General features: G+C 35.2%; 1 protein-coding gene across 3 annotated transcripts in view; it reads right to left on the bottom strand.

Moving 5' to 3' along the window:
* The window catches only part of FSTL5 (follistatin-like 5), a 1065399-nt gene that overhangs the window by 313991 nt on the left and 732795 nt on the right, over window positions 1-18613 (bottom strand). For all 3 annotated transcript variants that reach the window (XM_006872516.1, XM_006872517.1, XM_006872518.1), the window contains exon 7: window positions 16333-16453. In XM_006872516.1, coding sequence (XP_006872578.1) covers window positions 16333-16453 — 121 coding nt within the window. The remainder of the gene's footprint in view (window positions 1-16332; window positions 16454-18613) is intronic.

Raw genomic sequence — 18613 nt, 5'->3', positions numbered from 1 at the left:
TAACAACAACAATATGAGAGTTAAAATTTATTAAGTATATATCCTTAAGTTTTGAGTAATAAACACAGATCCATATCATATGTTTAATGCATATTAGACAGCTAATATCAAGTTTGTTTGTTTTTGATGTTGCTTCATTTTCTCACTCTAATGCCTTCATATACTTCTGAGTACTTACTATGGTTTTGAAAACAATTAAGTTCTGGTCTCTAAGAGCAAAATGAATATTATTTGCAACTTCTAAATGCACTGGGGTTATATATTAGCTATATCTGTTAAGTACTATGTACTTAAAAGAACAAACCAATCTATGTTGGCAGAAGTACAACCAGAATGCTCCTTGGAAGCCAGGATGGCCAGACTTCATCTCTCATACATTGGACATATTGTCAGGAGGGACTGGTCCCTGGAGAAGAATATCATGTTTGGTAGAATGGAGGTTAGGAGAAAACGGGGAATGTCTCAATGAGATATATTTGCACAATGGCAACACCAATGGACTCGAATGTAGCAATGATTGTGAGGTTGGTATAGGACCAGGCAGTGTTTTGTTCTGTCGTGCATAGGGTCACTGACTTGATGGCATCTAACAGCAACATTAAGTTTAAACATTTTTACAAATGAGATCCATGAGAAAACAGACCTTAATTTATACAACTTTTAAGGCCCTTAAAAATACCTATTCTTTGGACAGAGGAGGTCATGGTGGAAGACTTGTAACAAGCCCTCTTTTATGACTAAATCAAGAAATTAAATATAAAACAACTGTTTTCACACATTGGGAAATCAATTGCTCAGGACTGTGATCCCTGAAAGGAAAGAGAAGGAAAAAAAAAAAAAAAAAAGCAAGAAAGAAATGAAGTGTACAATTGCCTCAGATTTCTACCTGAAGGCATTTAGTTGACAGTGATGCAGAGAATGAACTCACTGAAATGAAAATAAAAGAGACTGAAATTCAGAAAAGATTGGCTGATATGATTGGAAACATATTTTTAAATCTGCTTATCACTTTTTTTTAAGTTTTTATTGTGAATTAAGTGATAGTTTATATGGGAGAGCATCGGTTTTACACTGATCATTTCATTGCAATGATTACAATCTCCTCAGGACATCATCATTCAACAGTATTTGCTTCTATTTCTTTTGTTGTTGTTTTTTTGTTTTTCTTTTTGTTTGGGGGGAGGGATGTACACAAAAACACTCAGGAATATGTAATCATTTAAACAACGAAAGGGCACATTTTGCAAGACTGCCTCCTGGCCACCAGAACCTGACTGTCAGCATACAGCCTTTCTCTTTCCATAAGTCTAGAGTCCTCAGCTGCTCTATTTGTCCATGCCCTCATCTCTGCTTCCATCTTTGGTGTGACTGCTTATCTGGATATGGTCTCACATTCTGATCATGCTCATCTCGATGGCCCTAGGGTTCTCTGTTCCTGAACTGTAAGATAAACTACTCCTCTTTTTTTGGTTACAAAACTTCCCCCTTTACAGATGGTACAATCGCAGTTAGTCATGATAACATTACTCCCTATTGAATCATAAGAATCTTATCCCCATCTCCTTTCACCAGACCCATCTAGATAAGATGAAAACAATTCAGTGGGGATTCTGCGTTCCCCACACACTCTGACTCTAAACTCTTTCTTGAAAACTTGTAAGCCAGTTACTTCGTGCCTTTATAGCCCCTCCCCACCCTTTGGGTAAATGAGAAGGGTGAAACATCAAGGACTGGGAAGAAAAGAATTAACACCCACTTCCCAAGAAATAAGCAAATAAAAATAAAAACCCACCATGACCAAGTTGGTTCAGACTCATAGCCACCCTATGGGACCGAGTAGAATTGCTCCTAAGGGCTTCTTAGACTAAGACAGTATATCTTTATGAAAGTAGATAGGTTTATCTTTTTCCTGTAGAGCAGCTGGTGGTTTTGAACCACCAAACTTTCTAGAAGTTCAATGCTTAATTAATACAGCCTAAAGCTCTAAGAGCTTGCACCAGATTAGTTGATATATGACGTCTGGTGAAACAAGTGAAGCTGATTTGTTCAAAAACCAAACTGAGGAGACATCAAAAAGCACCATAGAGACTTGAAAAAGACTAACTTTAGGAAGGGATTGAAACTAACCCTATCATAAAGACTAAACAGGTAGACACTTGATTTTTTTTTTTTTAAGTGTGAAACTGATCTTTAAATGAATTAATGCCAAAGTCAAACTCAACGCTTCTCTAAGGAAATAAGTAATGCGTATCCTAACAATCCAGCAACCGATAATAGAAGTCATCAAAATAAGCAGAGGAAAAAAAAATGATGCACTAAAAATACTATCCAATAGAAAGAGTTACAAAATATTAGAGATTACATTATTAGCAAACAAGAACTATAAAACAACTATTAAACAATTAGTTTTAGAATGCAGCCATTCTAGCCATATTCCTCCATTTTGTGATATATTATAAATCCTACGCTCTATGTCTTGGTTTATGGTTTCATTTTGGAATGAGTTGTCTATAATATTAATGAGGCAGGACTAAATGGAGTTAAGGATTAAAGTGGGATTAAGGATTAAAGTGGTATTAAGGATTAAGGATGAACCTACCTTACTATAGGGTGTGATTCAAGACATTGCCCTTAGCTTCCTTAGAGGTATGATTTGCAGGCAATATAGAAAAAAATGCTTTGGCAAATTACACTCTTTTGCTCTGGTTCCTGTATCTGGCATATTTCTGTTTTTTCTCCACTTCTTGTAACTTGCCACCTGTGTGTGGCATAACCTGACTCATGAACTGTAACAGTGAATCAGTAGCCTGTCATCTGGCCTGCCAATTTGGGTTTCTCTGCCCGGCAACTACATTGATGACAACAATCCTACAGATTGATATTTAAACTATGGATTTGTGACTTGTCAGATTATACAAATCTGTGAGCCATTACCTTGAAAGTTTGTGAGTTCTTTGAGATAATGCTGAAGTGTGAGACAAGAGAGATAGAGGAGAAGTAGTGCTTGATATCTGGGATTATGGAGTGGTAAAACTCAGATATTTAGGTATCTTTACCCTACATCTCATAGGCGCTCTGGTAGAGTAGTGGTTATGAATCAGGCTGCGAACCTTAAGGTCAGCAGTTCAAAACTATCAGCTGTTCCACGGGAGAAAGATGAAGCTTTCTGCTCCCGTAAAGATTTACAGCCTCAGAAACCCTGTACAGGATTGCTATGAGTCAGTTCTGACTCCACAGCACATAAACAACCACCACCACCCTATACCTCATAGGAACAAGTCTCCTGCTGATCCTTCTAAATGAAATTACTTTTGCAGAGAATTTAAAGGAAACAAACATGATGAAGAAACAAATGAAAGTTTTATATGTGTGTGTGTGTGAAAGAATTCAATGAAATTTCTGAAGTTGAAAAAGAAAACAATTTAAATAATTTGGATGAGGTTAACAGATTTATTTATTTATGTATTTGTGTACCTATATATTTATTTATTTACCTTGAAGTCAGAGCAATAGGAACTCTACAAAATTAAGAACAGCAAGAAATAAACACACAAGTAAACAAACGAAGATAGGACTAGGTAACATGAAGGGCATTATCAAGTAATCACAAATAATCATAATTGAAGACCCAATGGTAGTAAGGAACAGAAATCTATTTGGAAACAATTACAACATCAAGGAAAATAATAAAATTTAAAAGGTCTAGAAGTGCAGCAGATTTCTCATGAAATATTGTGAAAGTCAGAAGAAAATAGAATATTATTTTCAACATGGTGAAGGAAAAACAAACACAAAAATAGGTATGTAGGTTTCAGAGTTCAAAAGAAACACAAAAGTAACTCAAAAAGTAATGCTACTATAGTTCCAGTTCATGCATGAATGTATTTATTCCAAACAAAATGTGTTTAAACATGTCTTTGCAATCTGTGAATGACTTTAATCAAATCCTCTAAGGAGTACACTTATCTTACTCTAGTTGTTGTTGTTAAGTGCCAGGAAGTCAGTTCTGACTCATAGTGATGCTTTATAGGGTTTCCAAGGCTTAAATCTTCATGGGAGCAGAAAGTCTCATCTTTCTCCCTAGAAATGGGCAGACTTAAATCACAGAAATTGCGGTTCACAGTTCAGTGCGTATTGGATGAAGCCACCGTGCTTCCTTAGTCTATTTGCTGTTGTTAAGTGTCATCGAGTCAGTACCAACTCATAATAAGACCCTGTATAGCATTTCTGAGTACCAGTTGGTGGGTTTGAAGCACCAACATTTCATCTCAAACCAGCCATGTGGTCCAGTGCTTTTCCTACAGCATGACATCAGGACACCTTAGTTCAGTTGTTGTTAAATGCTGTCAATTTGGTTCTGACTCATAGAAAGGATACTTTCTAGACATAGGGGGGAAATGATTTTGAGATCAGAACTGATATCAAATGTTTAACAGAATTCATGTGGAAATCTTCACAAATTGTTAAAACTTCAGAAAAAGTTTACAGGGATATTGCCTCACATAAAACAGAAGTTTTTATATGGATCAGGCATTTTAAGGAACATCAGGAAGACCCCAATGATGAGCCAAGAGAAGGAAGACCACCAACCTCGATGAATGGAGAAACTATAGCTGAGGTTCAAAAACTAGTGGAAGACCATACAATTACAATTTCTATGACAGTTATTGAAGATGGATCTTACTTGGTCTTGCATTTTTATTTTAAGAGAACATCTTGGCCTTAGCACACTTATGACTCCAATGGGTAACAAAAGTATTATGTTGAGATCAACTAGCTCAAAGAGCTGATCTTTCCATCAATCATTTAAGTAAGATCAAAGCATATGTAGACTATTTTTAAGGAATGAATCACAATTGGGAACCAATCATGGATTTACCAATATAATCCAGAGAGCAAAGTACAATTAAAGCAGTGATTTCTGAGGAGATCTGTTGGGCCAGTTAAATTCAACACAGAGAAGTCAGTTCAGAAGGTTATATATGGCAAGTATCTGGGGGATTCAAAATGGGTAGTCTTGATAGATTTCCTCAAAGGACACAGGATTATCACATATGCTTGTGATGAAGTTTTCACATATATCACACAAGCTTCTGATGAAGTTTTAAGAATATTGGAAACTGCAGTGGTGAGAAAACTGTCTAGAAAATTTCACTGAGGAAATTATTTTCCATTATGACAAAAGCCCTGCTCATTCATTGAGGGTAGAAAGGATTATTCTGGAGAATTGTGTTTGGAAACCTTGATCCATTCATCCTAGAACACATCCTGTTCTTGCCCCTTCAGACGTCTTTCTGTTTCCAAAATTTGAACACTTAAAGTAAAACACAATTCGAGGCCCTTAAGGATGAGTCCCAGTATGGTATTGCAGGATAATGCGCTGGACTCCAAGGTCATTTTGAACTGCAAGGTCAGCAGTTCAAACACACCAGCCCCTCCTTGGAAACACTATATAGTATCTATATGGGTCGGCACTTACTTGACGGCACTTAAAAGCAATAACAACAAGGATGATGTTGTGAAAGTTAACAAGTGGAGAATTTTTCAGGGAAGATTTAGAGAGATGGAAAGACCAGACCCCCTTCAGAAATGCTTAGATCTACAGAGATGGATGATAGATATGTTGAAAAACATCTTTGCCTTTTGATATTTTTAAAATAAAATTTTCTATGATTTTCTAGCAATACCTATTTACTCTCATATTCTTGAAAAATGAAGGCTAAAAAAAACACCATTAGACAAAGAGATACTGATAAAATATGTCACAAGCAGGCTTTTACTATAAGAAATGTTAAAGGATATTTGTTAAGGAGAAATTCAGAAATATTGATCTGTAAAAAAAAAAAAATGAGGGACACTAAAATTGGTAAATATGAGTCTTATTTATTTAGTTTTTCATCTTCTTGAAAGATATTGAGCTATTTAAAACAGAAATGAAACAATGTATGTGTTGGGTTCATAGAAATAAGAAGTGCAATTATATTAGGACAAAGGATGGAACATATAAAATGTGGTGTTTACTCACTGTATGGAAAGTGGCAAATATTATTTGATTGACTATGATAAGTTGAAATAGTAGATGGTTAGCCTTACCACTTTGCCTAAGTAAAATAAAGAGGTATAGTTGACTTATCAATTTGTTGTTATTATTAAGTGCCATCGAGCCAGTTCTGACTCATAGGGACACTGTGTAGTGTTTCCAAGGAGCAGCTGGTGGGTTTGAACTGTTGACCTTAGCAGTCCAGTGCTTAGCAGTCCAGTGCTTATCCTACAAACAGTGCCACACCAGGACTCCCTACAAATAGTAAGATAAAAATGACATACTAAAATCACATAATGTAAAAGAAGGTAGGAAAACAGGAAAAAAGGTACAGATAAGACAATTCATAAACAAACAGCAATAAAATACAATGAGACTCAATGAGAATTAACCAATGATATAGATGTTGACTGTAGAGCACGTAACAATAACTATAGATATTGAAGTAAATCCAAATGTATATAATTCTCCAAAACTTCTTTCAATTAAAAGGAAGGATGGAAGATAACATGAAAGAAATTTATTCTTGTACTTAAAATTTTGGGCTTTATACTTAAAGCCATATAAGCAGAAGGATCTAATTTTGGATACGAATTTCTTGGACTAATTTCTTTGAACCTTTACTCTTAAAAGTTTTAGAACTTTGGGGGAATTTAATAATTAATGAAATTTTTATTACATTTTGAGGATCTCTATGTTCTTTCCATTGTAAAATTAGAATGTCTTGATATCATAATTTCACCTAATTGTAGAAGCTAATTGTGTAGTGGATTCTACTAAACAACGTAACTGAACATAATTTACATTATGAAATAATATAGAAAGAAAACTGGCAGACCTTAGTTATTGCACCAATGTATTTCAAAGTTTTCTGGAAACAAACATGTAGAACCCACCAGTTAATTCTTATATGTGGGTAAAAAGGTACAGCAATAATTGTTAGGATGAGAACTTGTCTAAGATTGAGTGTCCCTAAAAACAACTGGTGATGTAGTGGGTTATGTGTTGGGCTGCTAGCCACAAGAACAGCAGTTTGAAACACCCAGATGCTCTGAGATAGAAAGGTGAGGCTTTCTGATCCTATAAAAAATGTATGGCATAGGAAGCCATATATAGGGTCACTATGAGTTGGAATTGACTCAACAGCACACACAACAACAAAAACAACAAAAATAGTTCTAAGAAAAGAACTTAAGTGCAAATAGTTAATTTCTCAAGTGATCCCAGGAGCACAAATTTATGTGTATACATACACTATATTACATATACATGTAACACTATAGTCATAACATTACATATTTATAAGTAAATATGATAACATTATTGCAAAAAGGTGGAAAGTGGCAGTATTTAACCTCCTCAGTTTACACATGCAGGAAAGAGGAGAATCACCATCAACATCAGCCCAGGCCCCTTCTTAAGATGTTGCAGTCAGATGCACTCAGATCAGCGCTTTCTTCCTTTACCAGTCATGCTTCCAACCATCTCTTCTACAGAATTCTACTCAATTCTGTTCATTATTTCATTACAGTGGCCACACAGAACTCAGACAGAGTAATAATAGTTATGAGGCTTATTAGGGAAATCAACAGGTTACAAATCAGGACCAGAAATGCTCAAGCCACATTACTTCAGTAAGGAAAGTCTCTTCCTAGCCTTACCCTCAGGTAAACCCCTATCTTGTCCTCATCCTCTCAGCCATAATGCTTCTTGGTCTCTGTCTTTCTTAAGCAATAGTACAGAGCTCTTTTGTTGTTCTTGTTTTTAGGTGCTGACAAGTTGCTTCTGAGTTATGGAGATCCTATGCACAACACAACAAAACACTGCGCACTCCAACCCCACCACAACACAACAAAACACTACCCACTCCAACCCCATCCTCACAATCATTGTTAAGCTTGAGCCTATTGTCACTGCCACTGTGCAAATCCATCTCATTGAAGGTCTTCCTATTATTTGCTGACCCTCCATTTTATCAAGCATGATATCCTTCTCCAGGGAATGGTCTAACCAGATAATATGTCTTAAGCTTGAGACATGAAGTCTCAACATCCTGACTTCGAAGAAGCATCTAGCTATACTTCTTCCTACACAGATTTGTTTATTCTTCTGGCAGTCCATAATATTTTTAATATTCTTCAACAACACCATAATTCAAATGCTTAAATTCTTCTATAGTCTTTCTTAGTCATTGTCCAACTTTCACATGCATATAAGGCTACTGACAATACCATTGTTTGGGTAAGGCCTCAATATGACATCTTTGCTCTTGAACACTTTTAAGAGGTCTTGTGCAGCAGATTTGTGCAACGCAATATGTCATTTGATTTCTGGACTGCTGCTTCCCTGCATTTTAATAGTGGATTGAAGCACAATGAAGTCTTTGACAACTTCAATCTTTTCTCCATTTATCACGATGTTATCTATTATTCACTTTACATTGATGTGTAACCTCACTGAAGGCTGTGGTCTTTGAGCTTCATCAGTAAAGTATTTTAAGTCCTGTTTTCTTTCAGCAAGTAAGGTAGTATCATCACATGTTTCAAGGTGTTAATGAGCTCTCCTCATTATCATGATGCCATATTCATAGTCATATAATCCAGCTACTTGAATCAATTGCTAAGCATACATATGAAGAAGTATGGTGAAAAAATACAATGCTGTCATACACCTATCCAGATTTTAAACCATTCAGTGTTCCAATGACTGCTCTGGATTTCCCATTCTCTGTAATTTTATTCATAGCATGTCATAATCCTCTGAGTATAAAACCTTTACATAGTCAATAAAGCACTAGTAAACATCTTTCTGGTATTCTCTGCTTTCAGCCAAGAGCCATCTGATGTCTGCAATGATGCCCCTTGTTCCACATCCTTGCCTGAATCTGGAGTGAACCTCTGGCAATTCCCTTTCAATGTATTCCTGCAGCTATTTTTAAATTATCTTTAGTCAAATTTACTTGCTGTGATACTAATGATATTGTTTGATAATTTCCACATTGTTGGGTCACCTCTCTTTGCAATGGGCACTAGTATAGATCTCCTCCAATTAGTTGGCCTTGAATTGGGTCATCACTCTTTGAAATGGGCACAAATATGTATTTCTTCCAAATTTCTTGGCATGGATGAATGAGTGCTTCCAGTACTATATCAGTGTGTTGAAAGATTTCAGTTTGTATTCCGTCACTTTCCACAGTCTTGTTCTTTGCCAATGTCTTCAGTACACCTTGTTACATAATTTTGTGGTTAAGTGCTGTGGAGGCAGTTCTGACTCATAGTGACCATTGACATTGGCTCAATTCCATTTCACAGCAATCCCATATAGGGTTTCCCAGGCTGTATATTTTACCGGACCAGAAGGCCTCATCTTTCTCCTTCAGAGTGGCTGGTAGATTTGAAGTGCCAATCTTGTTGTTAGAAATCCAGTGCTTATCTGACAGTGCCACCAGGACTTCCTATAGTATATAAAATATAATGTGTATGTAGTTTGTGTTAGGTGCTACTGAGTTAATTTTGACTCATGATGGACCCATGTTGCAGAATTTGTCTTGTTGGCATTTTTTGACTGGAATCTTTACTTGGCAAGAAGCTGCTTGGCAATTTTTTTTCTTGTGAAGCTGCTGCATAGTTTGCAATCAGCAGCCTTTCAGTTAGCAGCTGAGTACTTAGCTGTTTGTGCCACCAGATACATATATAAAAGTGAACATTAATGAGCATGTAATGACTGTAGGCAAAACAACTCTACTCCTCTCCGGATTGTACTCCAGGTAGAATCATATATGAGAGGAATTCAGAGTTCCTGGAAAAATTCAATTTTCTTTTAATTCCATATCCACACCAAATTTTTGAAGCCCACTCAAAGAATACACATCAGAGTTTTCTTGATGAGTACAGATAACTGTGCTTATTATCCAATAGCTTATATTACTCATTTTATGAGGACTCTCTCTGAGAGCATTAAATCCATTACACACTGGGCTACATACGTTATTGTTGTTGTTAAGAGCTGTCAAGTTGGTTCCAACTCACAGCAACCCTGTATAGTGTTTCCGATTAGCAGCTGGTGGGTTTGAACTGTGAACTTTGTGGTTCACAGTCCAGTGCTGATCCTACAGCACCACAGCAGGACTCTAAGTTACTTATAGTGTGGCTGATACAACTTCCCATGTCAAATCACTTATTTAGAAAGCATAGCAGAAAAAATAGTTTCTTGTAGTAGAAAGATGTCAGGGGACATCCACCACGACCAAAGTAGATTTGGAGAAAGAAATCAATATTGACTGTTTCAGAGTTAAGGAGACTGATATGAATATGGCAACTCTCACCCCCTAAAGGATGTCAACCATTCAATCAATAATCCAAATTTTCCCAGTCAAAAATTAACAGAATACAAAACTGGAGAATATGAGAAAAGAAGACTTATTTCTATTGCTCAGTTTTCCTACGTACCAAATTGTTACAGTCGAGATTTCCAGACATTAGTATTTATTAGAATCACCAACTGGACATCCAGAGGTTCTGATTTATTAGGCATAAGTGTGTCCTGAGAATTTGCATTCCTAAATTGCTGATGATGCTTATACAGAGACAAGAATCACTGGGCTAAAATAACTCTCAAAGTGTCTTTCTATTCCTTTATTTACACACAGTGGAAGATAGGCAAGGATCTGGGCCACTTTTTTCTCTCTTTCTGAATCATAATGCTTACATAAAAGGTTATTCTTATTTGCATTTTGACCATGCAGGAATTTTATTTGGGAATGCTCTGTGACTGGATGAGGAAGTTCAATGTAAAATTGAATGTAAAATGTAAAAGTATGATTTAAAAACCCATCATTGCTCTGAACTATTTTCTCTAAATAGCTTCATCAGTAATGAAGGTCAAGTTTCATTTCCATATTCTCGCTCTGGGTCTTTTGTTTGTGAAACCCTATACAGTGTCATTATGAGTTGGAACCCACTTGATGGCACTTAACAATAGCAAAAAACACAGAAGGAGACAAATAGGCATGTTCAAGATCGAACAACAAATAAGCTAACTATTTTACGCACAAGTTTCTGATATGAGTATGAAAACAAAACATCCACTGCATATCACGTGTAAGATCTTAAATAATGCAAGAGAGAAGCAACAGCATACTTGTGGGTTTACTCTGAATACGGACAAGTTTTCTGCCCAGTAACTAGTGTAAACACTAGATGACTTATAAAACTTTCAAACATTTGGTATTATAAGTTCAAGATCTAAAGAAAATTTTCTTTATGAAAAAAAAAATTAAAGCATGAAATGAATTCCTCTGATAGAGTTAATCTGCTCTGATTGATACATAATGTTTCTTCTGACAAGGACAGAGAAGCACTCTCATATTTCAATCTAATTTTCCATTGTTTGAAAAGAAACAAGGACTACTGACAGACTTTTATTGGACTCACACTCTGGGATACTTAGATTTTTCACTTCAAAAACACTTTTTCACAAATTCTGATGACTTATATTTTTAGAGCTTTATTCACGGTCAATAATATATTTTATTTTTATTACTAATTGACAAATGTTAAAACAAATCTTTTAAATTCCACTCAAAATCCTTAATTTCTAAAGGTCTTTTAACTTATCCTGAAAGGTGCTGAGAAACTAAAAATAACTTAAACTTGCTTTGAAGATTGACTGGGACCATTAATGTGCTATTTGCTAATTTGCATTTTCTTGGATTTTTACCATATTTTCTACTGATATTCTTTAATCTCAATGTTTTTGTTGTTATTGGCCTATATAAATGGTTTGAGTACCCCAAACTTACTGTACTTACTTATAAGCAAAAATTATGTTTAAAATTAATATGTCAAATATAAAATACCATAATACCAAAAAAAAGGGAAGCATGAAAAAGACAATATAGGAAATCAATTGTAGGGCAATTGTCTGATAACTTATCTTATCATTTGCCAAAATATTGGACATGTTAGGCACTTTGTGACAAATGCAGCTACTCACTCAAGATTAATCTCCCTTTTCTTCTAATTAACTGAAACTCTGTATTGTTATGAGTGGAAATACAGCAAAATGAAAGAAGCATAATTTGCAATTATTGGTGGTGTTTTCAATTTTTTCCCTTTCTCCTTCTCCCTTTTATCCTTTCTGAAATGTGTCTATGATGACTGAAATTTTGACAATTTAAGAAGCCTTAGATGATATTGACAATGAGAAGCACATGCTGACCAGTTTGAGGAAAGTACAGAATATAGATGATGGCATTAAACTGATATCCTTGAACTGCCTCATCTGGGTTTCTTTTATGTGCAAACAAAAAAACAAACAAACACAATATTAAAAGCCTTCTATTTTCTTGGAGTTCCTGTTATTCTGGGCCTCTATGCGTTGCAAATTAAAGTAACCCCTTATCCATAATCCTGCTTTTGACATCCTTAAATAAGTTTAAACACTAAACTAGTTTTGAAATGAACTTTTTGTATTTCCTTATAAATAAAAATATAGTAGAACAAAAATTTTTATTGATTTATCATGATAAATCATTGTTTGATAACTAATCATGATAGATCATTGTTACTCTAGTCTTTATGTTTCCTGTTGATTAGGCCACCACCGGTAATTTACATTTAGAACATCTAGACTGATCAAACACCAAGCAAACCTAGTGATCCTAAATTCCTTTGTATAAATTTAATCAGTTAAAAGCAATTCTTATAAATAGCAATTACCAAATTCCTTGAAGCATGCTTTGAGTGAAATTATTGCATATCTGTCCCTCTTTTACTCAGTTTTAGTAATATTTGACAGAACTGGGACCTCCAGTTAATTTTTCACTTCATATCACATTCCTCATGTCTTCACTTTGCTCATTACCTAGCTGTTACTTGTACTTCATTATAATCACTCCATTGTGAGCTTGTTCAACTTCCTCATTTGTTCTATCTATTCCACTTAACTCACCTGACAAAAAACTCTGGTTAAATCAAAATGTCTTTTCCCTCTAAAACTACAATTTCACAGTCAATCAAAACTGTAAGAAAACATACTAATATGCTGACTAATTTCTCTTTAAACTTAAAATCACCTCCATAGCACTAAGAGCTTTGTATAATATACCAACTATACTTTGCTGTTTCCGTGATCTGCCTGCCCTGCAAGATAGTTGTTTTACATCTCCTCTCCTCAAACCATTTATGCTGCCACAAACTCTTCACTTTCAGTGATTTTCTTTCCTCAATTCACTGAAACAAATCTAAGCAATGCAAAAAGAATTTGTAACCCCTTTTGAAGCATCTGTCCTTAAACTGTCATCTTTTCTGTTATGACAGATGAACTATACATTTTCCAAAGACCAAAACCTGCATGTATGTGCTAGATTACATAAACATTTAAAGGATTTGAATCCCATTTTATCATAGATGATCTCTTTTCATCTTTATTAGGTTACCGCTGTCCTGTTTTCAATTTTCAGAAATTTCCTTGCTTAAGCACATATCACTCTCCACAGTGTTCTATTCAGCTTTCAGCTGAAGTTCTCCTAGGTAGTCTAAAACAATACCAGTGTTCTTTGTTTCTTCACCTTTTATTCTCTCTTGTACTGACTTCAATCATAGTTTTATCCCTGTTTTGACAAAAACTGGTCTTGCCAAGCTGATCGATTACATTCAAGGATTCAATTTGGATGCTCAAATTGAACTTCTCATCTTGTTTGCTCTCTCAGCAGTGATCATTTTACCCTACCTCTTCCAAATGGAGTCCTAGTGTGGTGCTGTATGATAAGCACTGGACCAAAAAGCCAGTTTGAACCACAAGATTGGTGTTTCAAACTTACCAGTCACTCCCCGAATACCCTATACACAGTGTCACCATGGCATTAAACCACAACAACCTTTCCTGAGGTAAATATCCCTCCATGAAAACACTTAAAATTAGAGAGGGTAATAGAAGAGATGGGCTTTACAACCTTTAAACTATTGGTTTAAGAATCTACATTCCTAAAAAGGGAAAGCATTACAGCTCTGCACAGGCAATCCTTGCTAATGTTGAACTCCCCTGTTAAATTTAGAGTGTGTGTGTGTGTGTGTGTGTATGTGTGTGTTGGCAGGGAGGTTTCTGAGATTTCTCCCCCACCATGCTGTATTTGAAATCAAATTTTAAAACGTCTATCTAAAATATGGACAATGCTTTACAGAGCATTACAAAAGCTTGCAGTTTGGTTTAAAGTTTTCTTCCTGAGTATACCAGCTGGAATTGTGACAAATTAGTGAATTGTGTAAAAAATAACTGTATCAGGCATGAGTAAGTAGAAGAAATTCCTATAGAGCAGTAATGTGGGTGATTCTCAAACTTTATAATGCTTCACAGTTTCCTATGAAGTTTTTAAAATGCAAATTTGAAAGCCAACTTTCAAAACTGTGAGTGAAGACCAGCGCTTTACGTTTGCTAATCATTTTCTTGACACAGGAGGAACATAAACAATACACTGCTCTAAAAATAGCCAAGAGGACTATGTATACAGTTGTTACTTAGACTACGAATAGCAGTAATCAAGATAGAAGGAGATAATTGATCTTACTTGAGGCATTAACATGATATGAAAGTAGAATGATAAAAACAATTTAAAGGATAAAGTTGAGGACAATATATCTGGTAAAAGTGGCACACATACAAAAATAACTGGTAACACAGAGTGCTACCTGCCTGAACTCTCCATTGAGGATGTAGTAAGTTGCCAATTCTTCCACCAACTTTCCCCACTTCCTGTTAATGTGTATTTTTGTGAAGCTATTTTAAAAACTTTAAAATAGTCAAATAATATATTGGAGAATTTATCTCTATAATACTAAACCACATCCCACAAAATAAGTAAACAAACAAATGCACACAAACACAAAGATACTACTACACAATAAGCAAAACTTTGATTGGCATTACACATAGACCTGAATTCAAATATTTACCTAGGTCAACAGTTCCCTAAGTCATCTAGCTCTCTAGGGTAACTTTTGGCTAATTTCTTATTTCATGTCAACAACACTAGCCATCCTGCATTTCCTACTAAAAGTCAGGAAGACTCTGCTTTCTTTTATACATCATACTCAAGGTCAGCAGTTCAAATCCACTAGACACTCAACATGGGAAAGTGGAGAATTTCTGCTCCAGTAAAAATTTACAGCCTCAGAAATGTTATATAGGCCTACTATGAATCAGAACTGGCTCAATTGCAGTGGGTTTTGAGACTATATAGACATAATCAATATAATTTACAGAAATAAATCAGTGCTTATTATTGGATCATAATCCTAACCCTGTATCAAGTAAAGTACATAACACAGTTAAAATAAATCAGTAATAAAGCAAAGCACTGGTATAGTCATTATATTAGGCTGTTGTTAAGTGTCATCAAATTGGTACCGACTCATAGTGATCCTGTATAGGATTTCCAAGGAGTGGCTGGTGAGCTTAAATCACCAACCTTGATGTTCAAAGCAATCTTGCAGTTTAGCACATTAACCCGCAGCACCACAGCACCACACCAGGACTTCTATATAAGGCTACATAGGCTACTTAACTTTAATTTTACAACTAAAAGTGTAAAAATTTGCTGTAAATAGGAAACATGTTCTTATGTCATTGATAAATAACTATACAGATGATCTGATTAAAAACTATATGATGGCTAATTTTTCAGCTTCCAAAAATTATGTTTGAATTGTTGTTGTTGTTGTCAGGTGCCATAGAGTCGGAACCGACTCATAGCGACCCCATGCACAGCAGAACGAAACAATGTTCGATCCTGGGCCAACCTCACTACCGCTGCCACACCTGAGTCCATCAATGATGCCACCTGGCTGATCCATGTTTGAATAATTGGTGATATTTCAAAGCTGAAAACATAATTTAAATTTCCTATGCTAGAATTTTACAATTAAAATCAGTAATATTTCCTGACGAAAAAAAAGTAGTATTAATAAAGCATATATTCACTTGGGTACTTTTTTCCCCCTTAATTGAAAATACTTCCTAATAAACATTAAGTCCCAAAATGCAAAAAAAAGTCAAATTTTGACTAAATTCAAAATTGGAAGACTTGTTTTCTAATTAACTGTGATATGCTTTGAACATCTAGTGAAGCAAAAATGTTTTTGAAGAAAATATAAAATGCATATGTATATTAATGTTTATATGATGGGTTTCAGGAATTTCATGGAAATATACATTATCTTTTCATTCCATTTTTCCATGAACTTTTGAAGCCCTCTTATAAGCATATAGATATGTATCAAGTTGACATTACTTACCATTCACTTGAAAGATGTGAGTCTGATAGATGTGCTCATAGCCCTCTGCATAGCAGGTATAATTGCCCATGTGAGTTGTGGTAACTTTAGTTATATACAAGGACCCATCATCTCCAAAATCCTATCAAAAAAATCAAAACAAAATGAAATGAAACAAGATGTTTGCAATTAGCATGTATTATAATAATTCATTCTTTAAAGGTGTATAATGGAGCAAAACAAATCAACTAAATATATTTAAAATTAACAAAATAATCACTGTTAGACTTATAAAGTGAATTATCTATAATTACCATGTTTTGAAGATGTGTTTTGTTTAAAAACTTTACTATTACTCATAAATACAGTTTTTAGGTATTTAATATAAATATATGCACTTGTATATAAAGTAATAAATGCCACGTTTGCCTTTATTTTTTAATTGCATATTTAAGATTAATAAATCTAGAGCATAAGTTTTCTAAAGTTTAGCCAAAATGAATAGCTCTTAATCATAATTTTCACACTTGTAATTATCCATTAAGTTATATATACTTTAATAATATCTTGTTGTTGTTGTTAAGTGCCGTTGAGTTGGTTCTGACCCATAGAGACCCTATATGGTGTTCTGGGGACCAACCGGTTGAGCTTGAACCATCAAGCTTGAAGTTCAAACAAACTTTGCAGTTCAGTGCATTAACCCACAGCACCACACCATGATATATCCCAAGTTAAAATCACTAAAGTGTTCTAAGTGACATAATTTATCATATCAATAGACTAGATATTCTTTTCTTAAAGTCCAGAAATAATTAATACATGTGAATAAAATAACCATATCATTTTAAATTTCTGGGAACAGGTGTATAACTATTTTGAAGGGAAAACAACAACAACAACAACAACCAGAAAATAATTGATCTCAGAGTATTTGTCTACTCAAATCCAAAAGGTACTCTCTGGAACAGTAGAATAAAGATTTTAGAATAGACAATGAATGCTGTTAGTTTGTTATAAACAGTTGATTCGATTTTCATCTCATAATATAAATATAAAAATGTCCCATAGGGTGAGTATTTCTCCAGTAGACTTATTGGTGAATCCAAACTGTCAACTATTCAATTAGTAGACATGTGCTTAGCCTTTGGGCTATCTAGAGGCAATGAATACACTGACAAAAATTGTCAAAATCAACATTTTCTAAACAAAGGCATACTATAACCTACAGACCGTTTATTCAAAAACAATTACTGAATCTTGGTAAGAATAGTGAGCTTTGTTGCATTTTAACTTGCTCTCTGTATAGTTTTTCCCACAGTTCTACCTAACTTGGAAACCAACACTCTTGCAAAGATGCTAGTTGTGAGGACCATCATCTATAGCAGATATTGGAAAGGGATAAAGGCTCTCAATATTCCAGTCATCCCAGTCACAGAAAACTGTCACTGTTTTACATGAGAGCTTCCTGAAAACTTCAATTCTGAGGACTTCTTTTCATTTGAGCAAAATCTAGAGCTTTCCCTGTGTTAGAAGTCTACCTTTAAGACCTGTATTGAAAAGAATCAGTGTTGAATGTGTATCCTCCCAGCTTCCTGTCGGAGAGCTCTTAGTTGAGAATAACAATAGACTGACCAAAACATTTTATAAATAAACTGGGAATAAGATGCCCACTGTTATTGTCAAGTGCCAACGTGTTGGTTCTGAATCACAGAAATCCTGTATAGGGATTTTTAAGGAGCATCTGGTTGGTTTAAATTATAATAGAGATTTAAAGTAGAAATCCCATGTTTTTGTTGTTAGATGCCAACGAGTTGGTAACGACTCATAGCAACCCTATGCCCAGCAGAAAAAAAGCACTGCCCGATCCTGGACCAAACTCACTATTGTTGCCACACTTGAGTCCATTGATGATGCCACTTGGCAATCCATCTTGTTGGGGGTATTCCTTTCTTTCTCTGTCCCTCTACTTTACCAAATATGATGTCCTTCTCCAGCGACTGGTCCCTCCTGACAATATGTCCAAAGTATGAGAAACGAAGTTTGACCATCTTGGCCTCCAAAAAGCACTCTGGCTGCACTTCTTCCAAAACAGATCTACTGGTTCTTTTGGCAGCCCATGGCACTTGCAATATTCTCCTCCAACACCATAACTCAAAAGCAACAATTCTTATACGGTCTTCCTTATTCACTGTCCAGCTTTTGCATGTATATGGGGTTATTGAAAATACCATGGCTTGGGTCAGGCTCATCTTAGTCCTCAAGCTGACATCTTTGCTCTTCAATACTTTTAAAAGGTCTTGAG

This window comes from Chrysochloris asiatica, unplaced genomic scaffold (genome assembly GCF_000296735.1).
Source record: "Chrysochloris asiatica unplaced genomic scaffold, ChrAsi1.0 scaffold00202, whole genome shotgun sequence".
In the NCBI taxonomy this organism is placed as follows: Eukaryota; Metazoa; Chordata; class Mammalia; order Afrosoricida; family Chrysochloridae; genus Chrysochloris; species Chrysochloris asiatica.
Note: the sequence above shows the minus strand (reverse complement) of the source record. Positions and strands in the feature narration are given on the sequence as shown.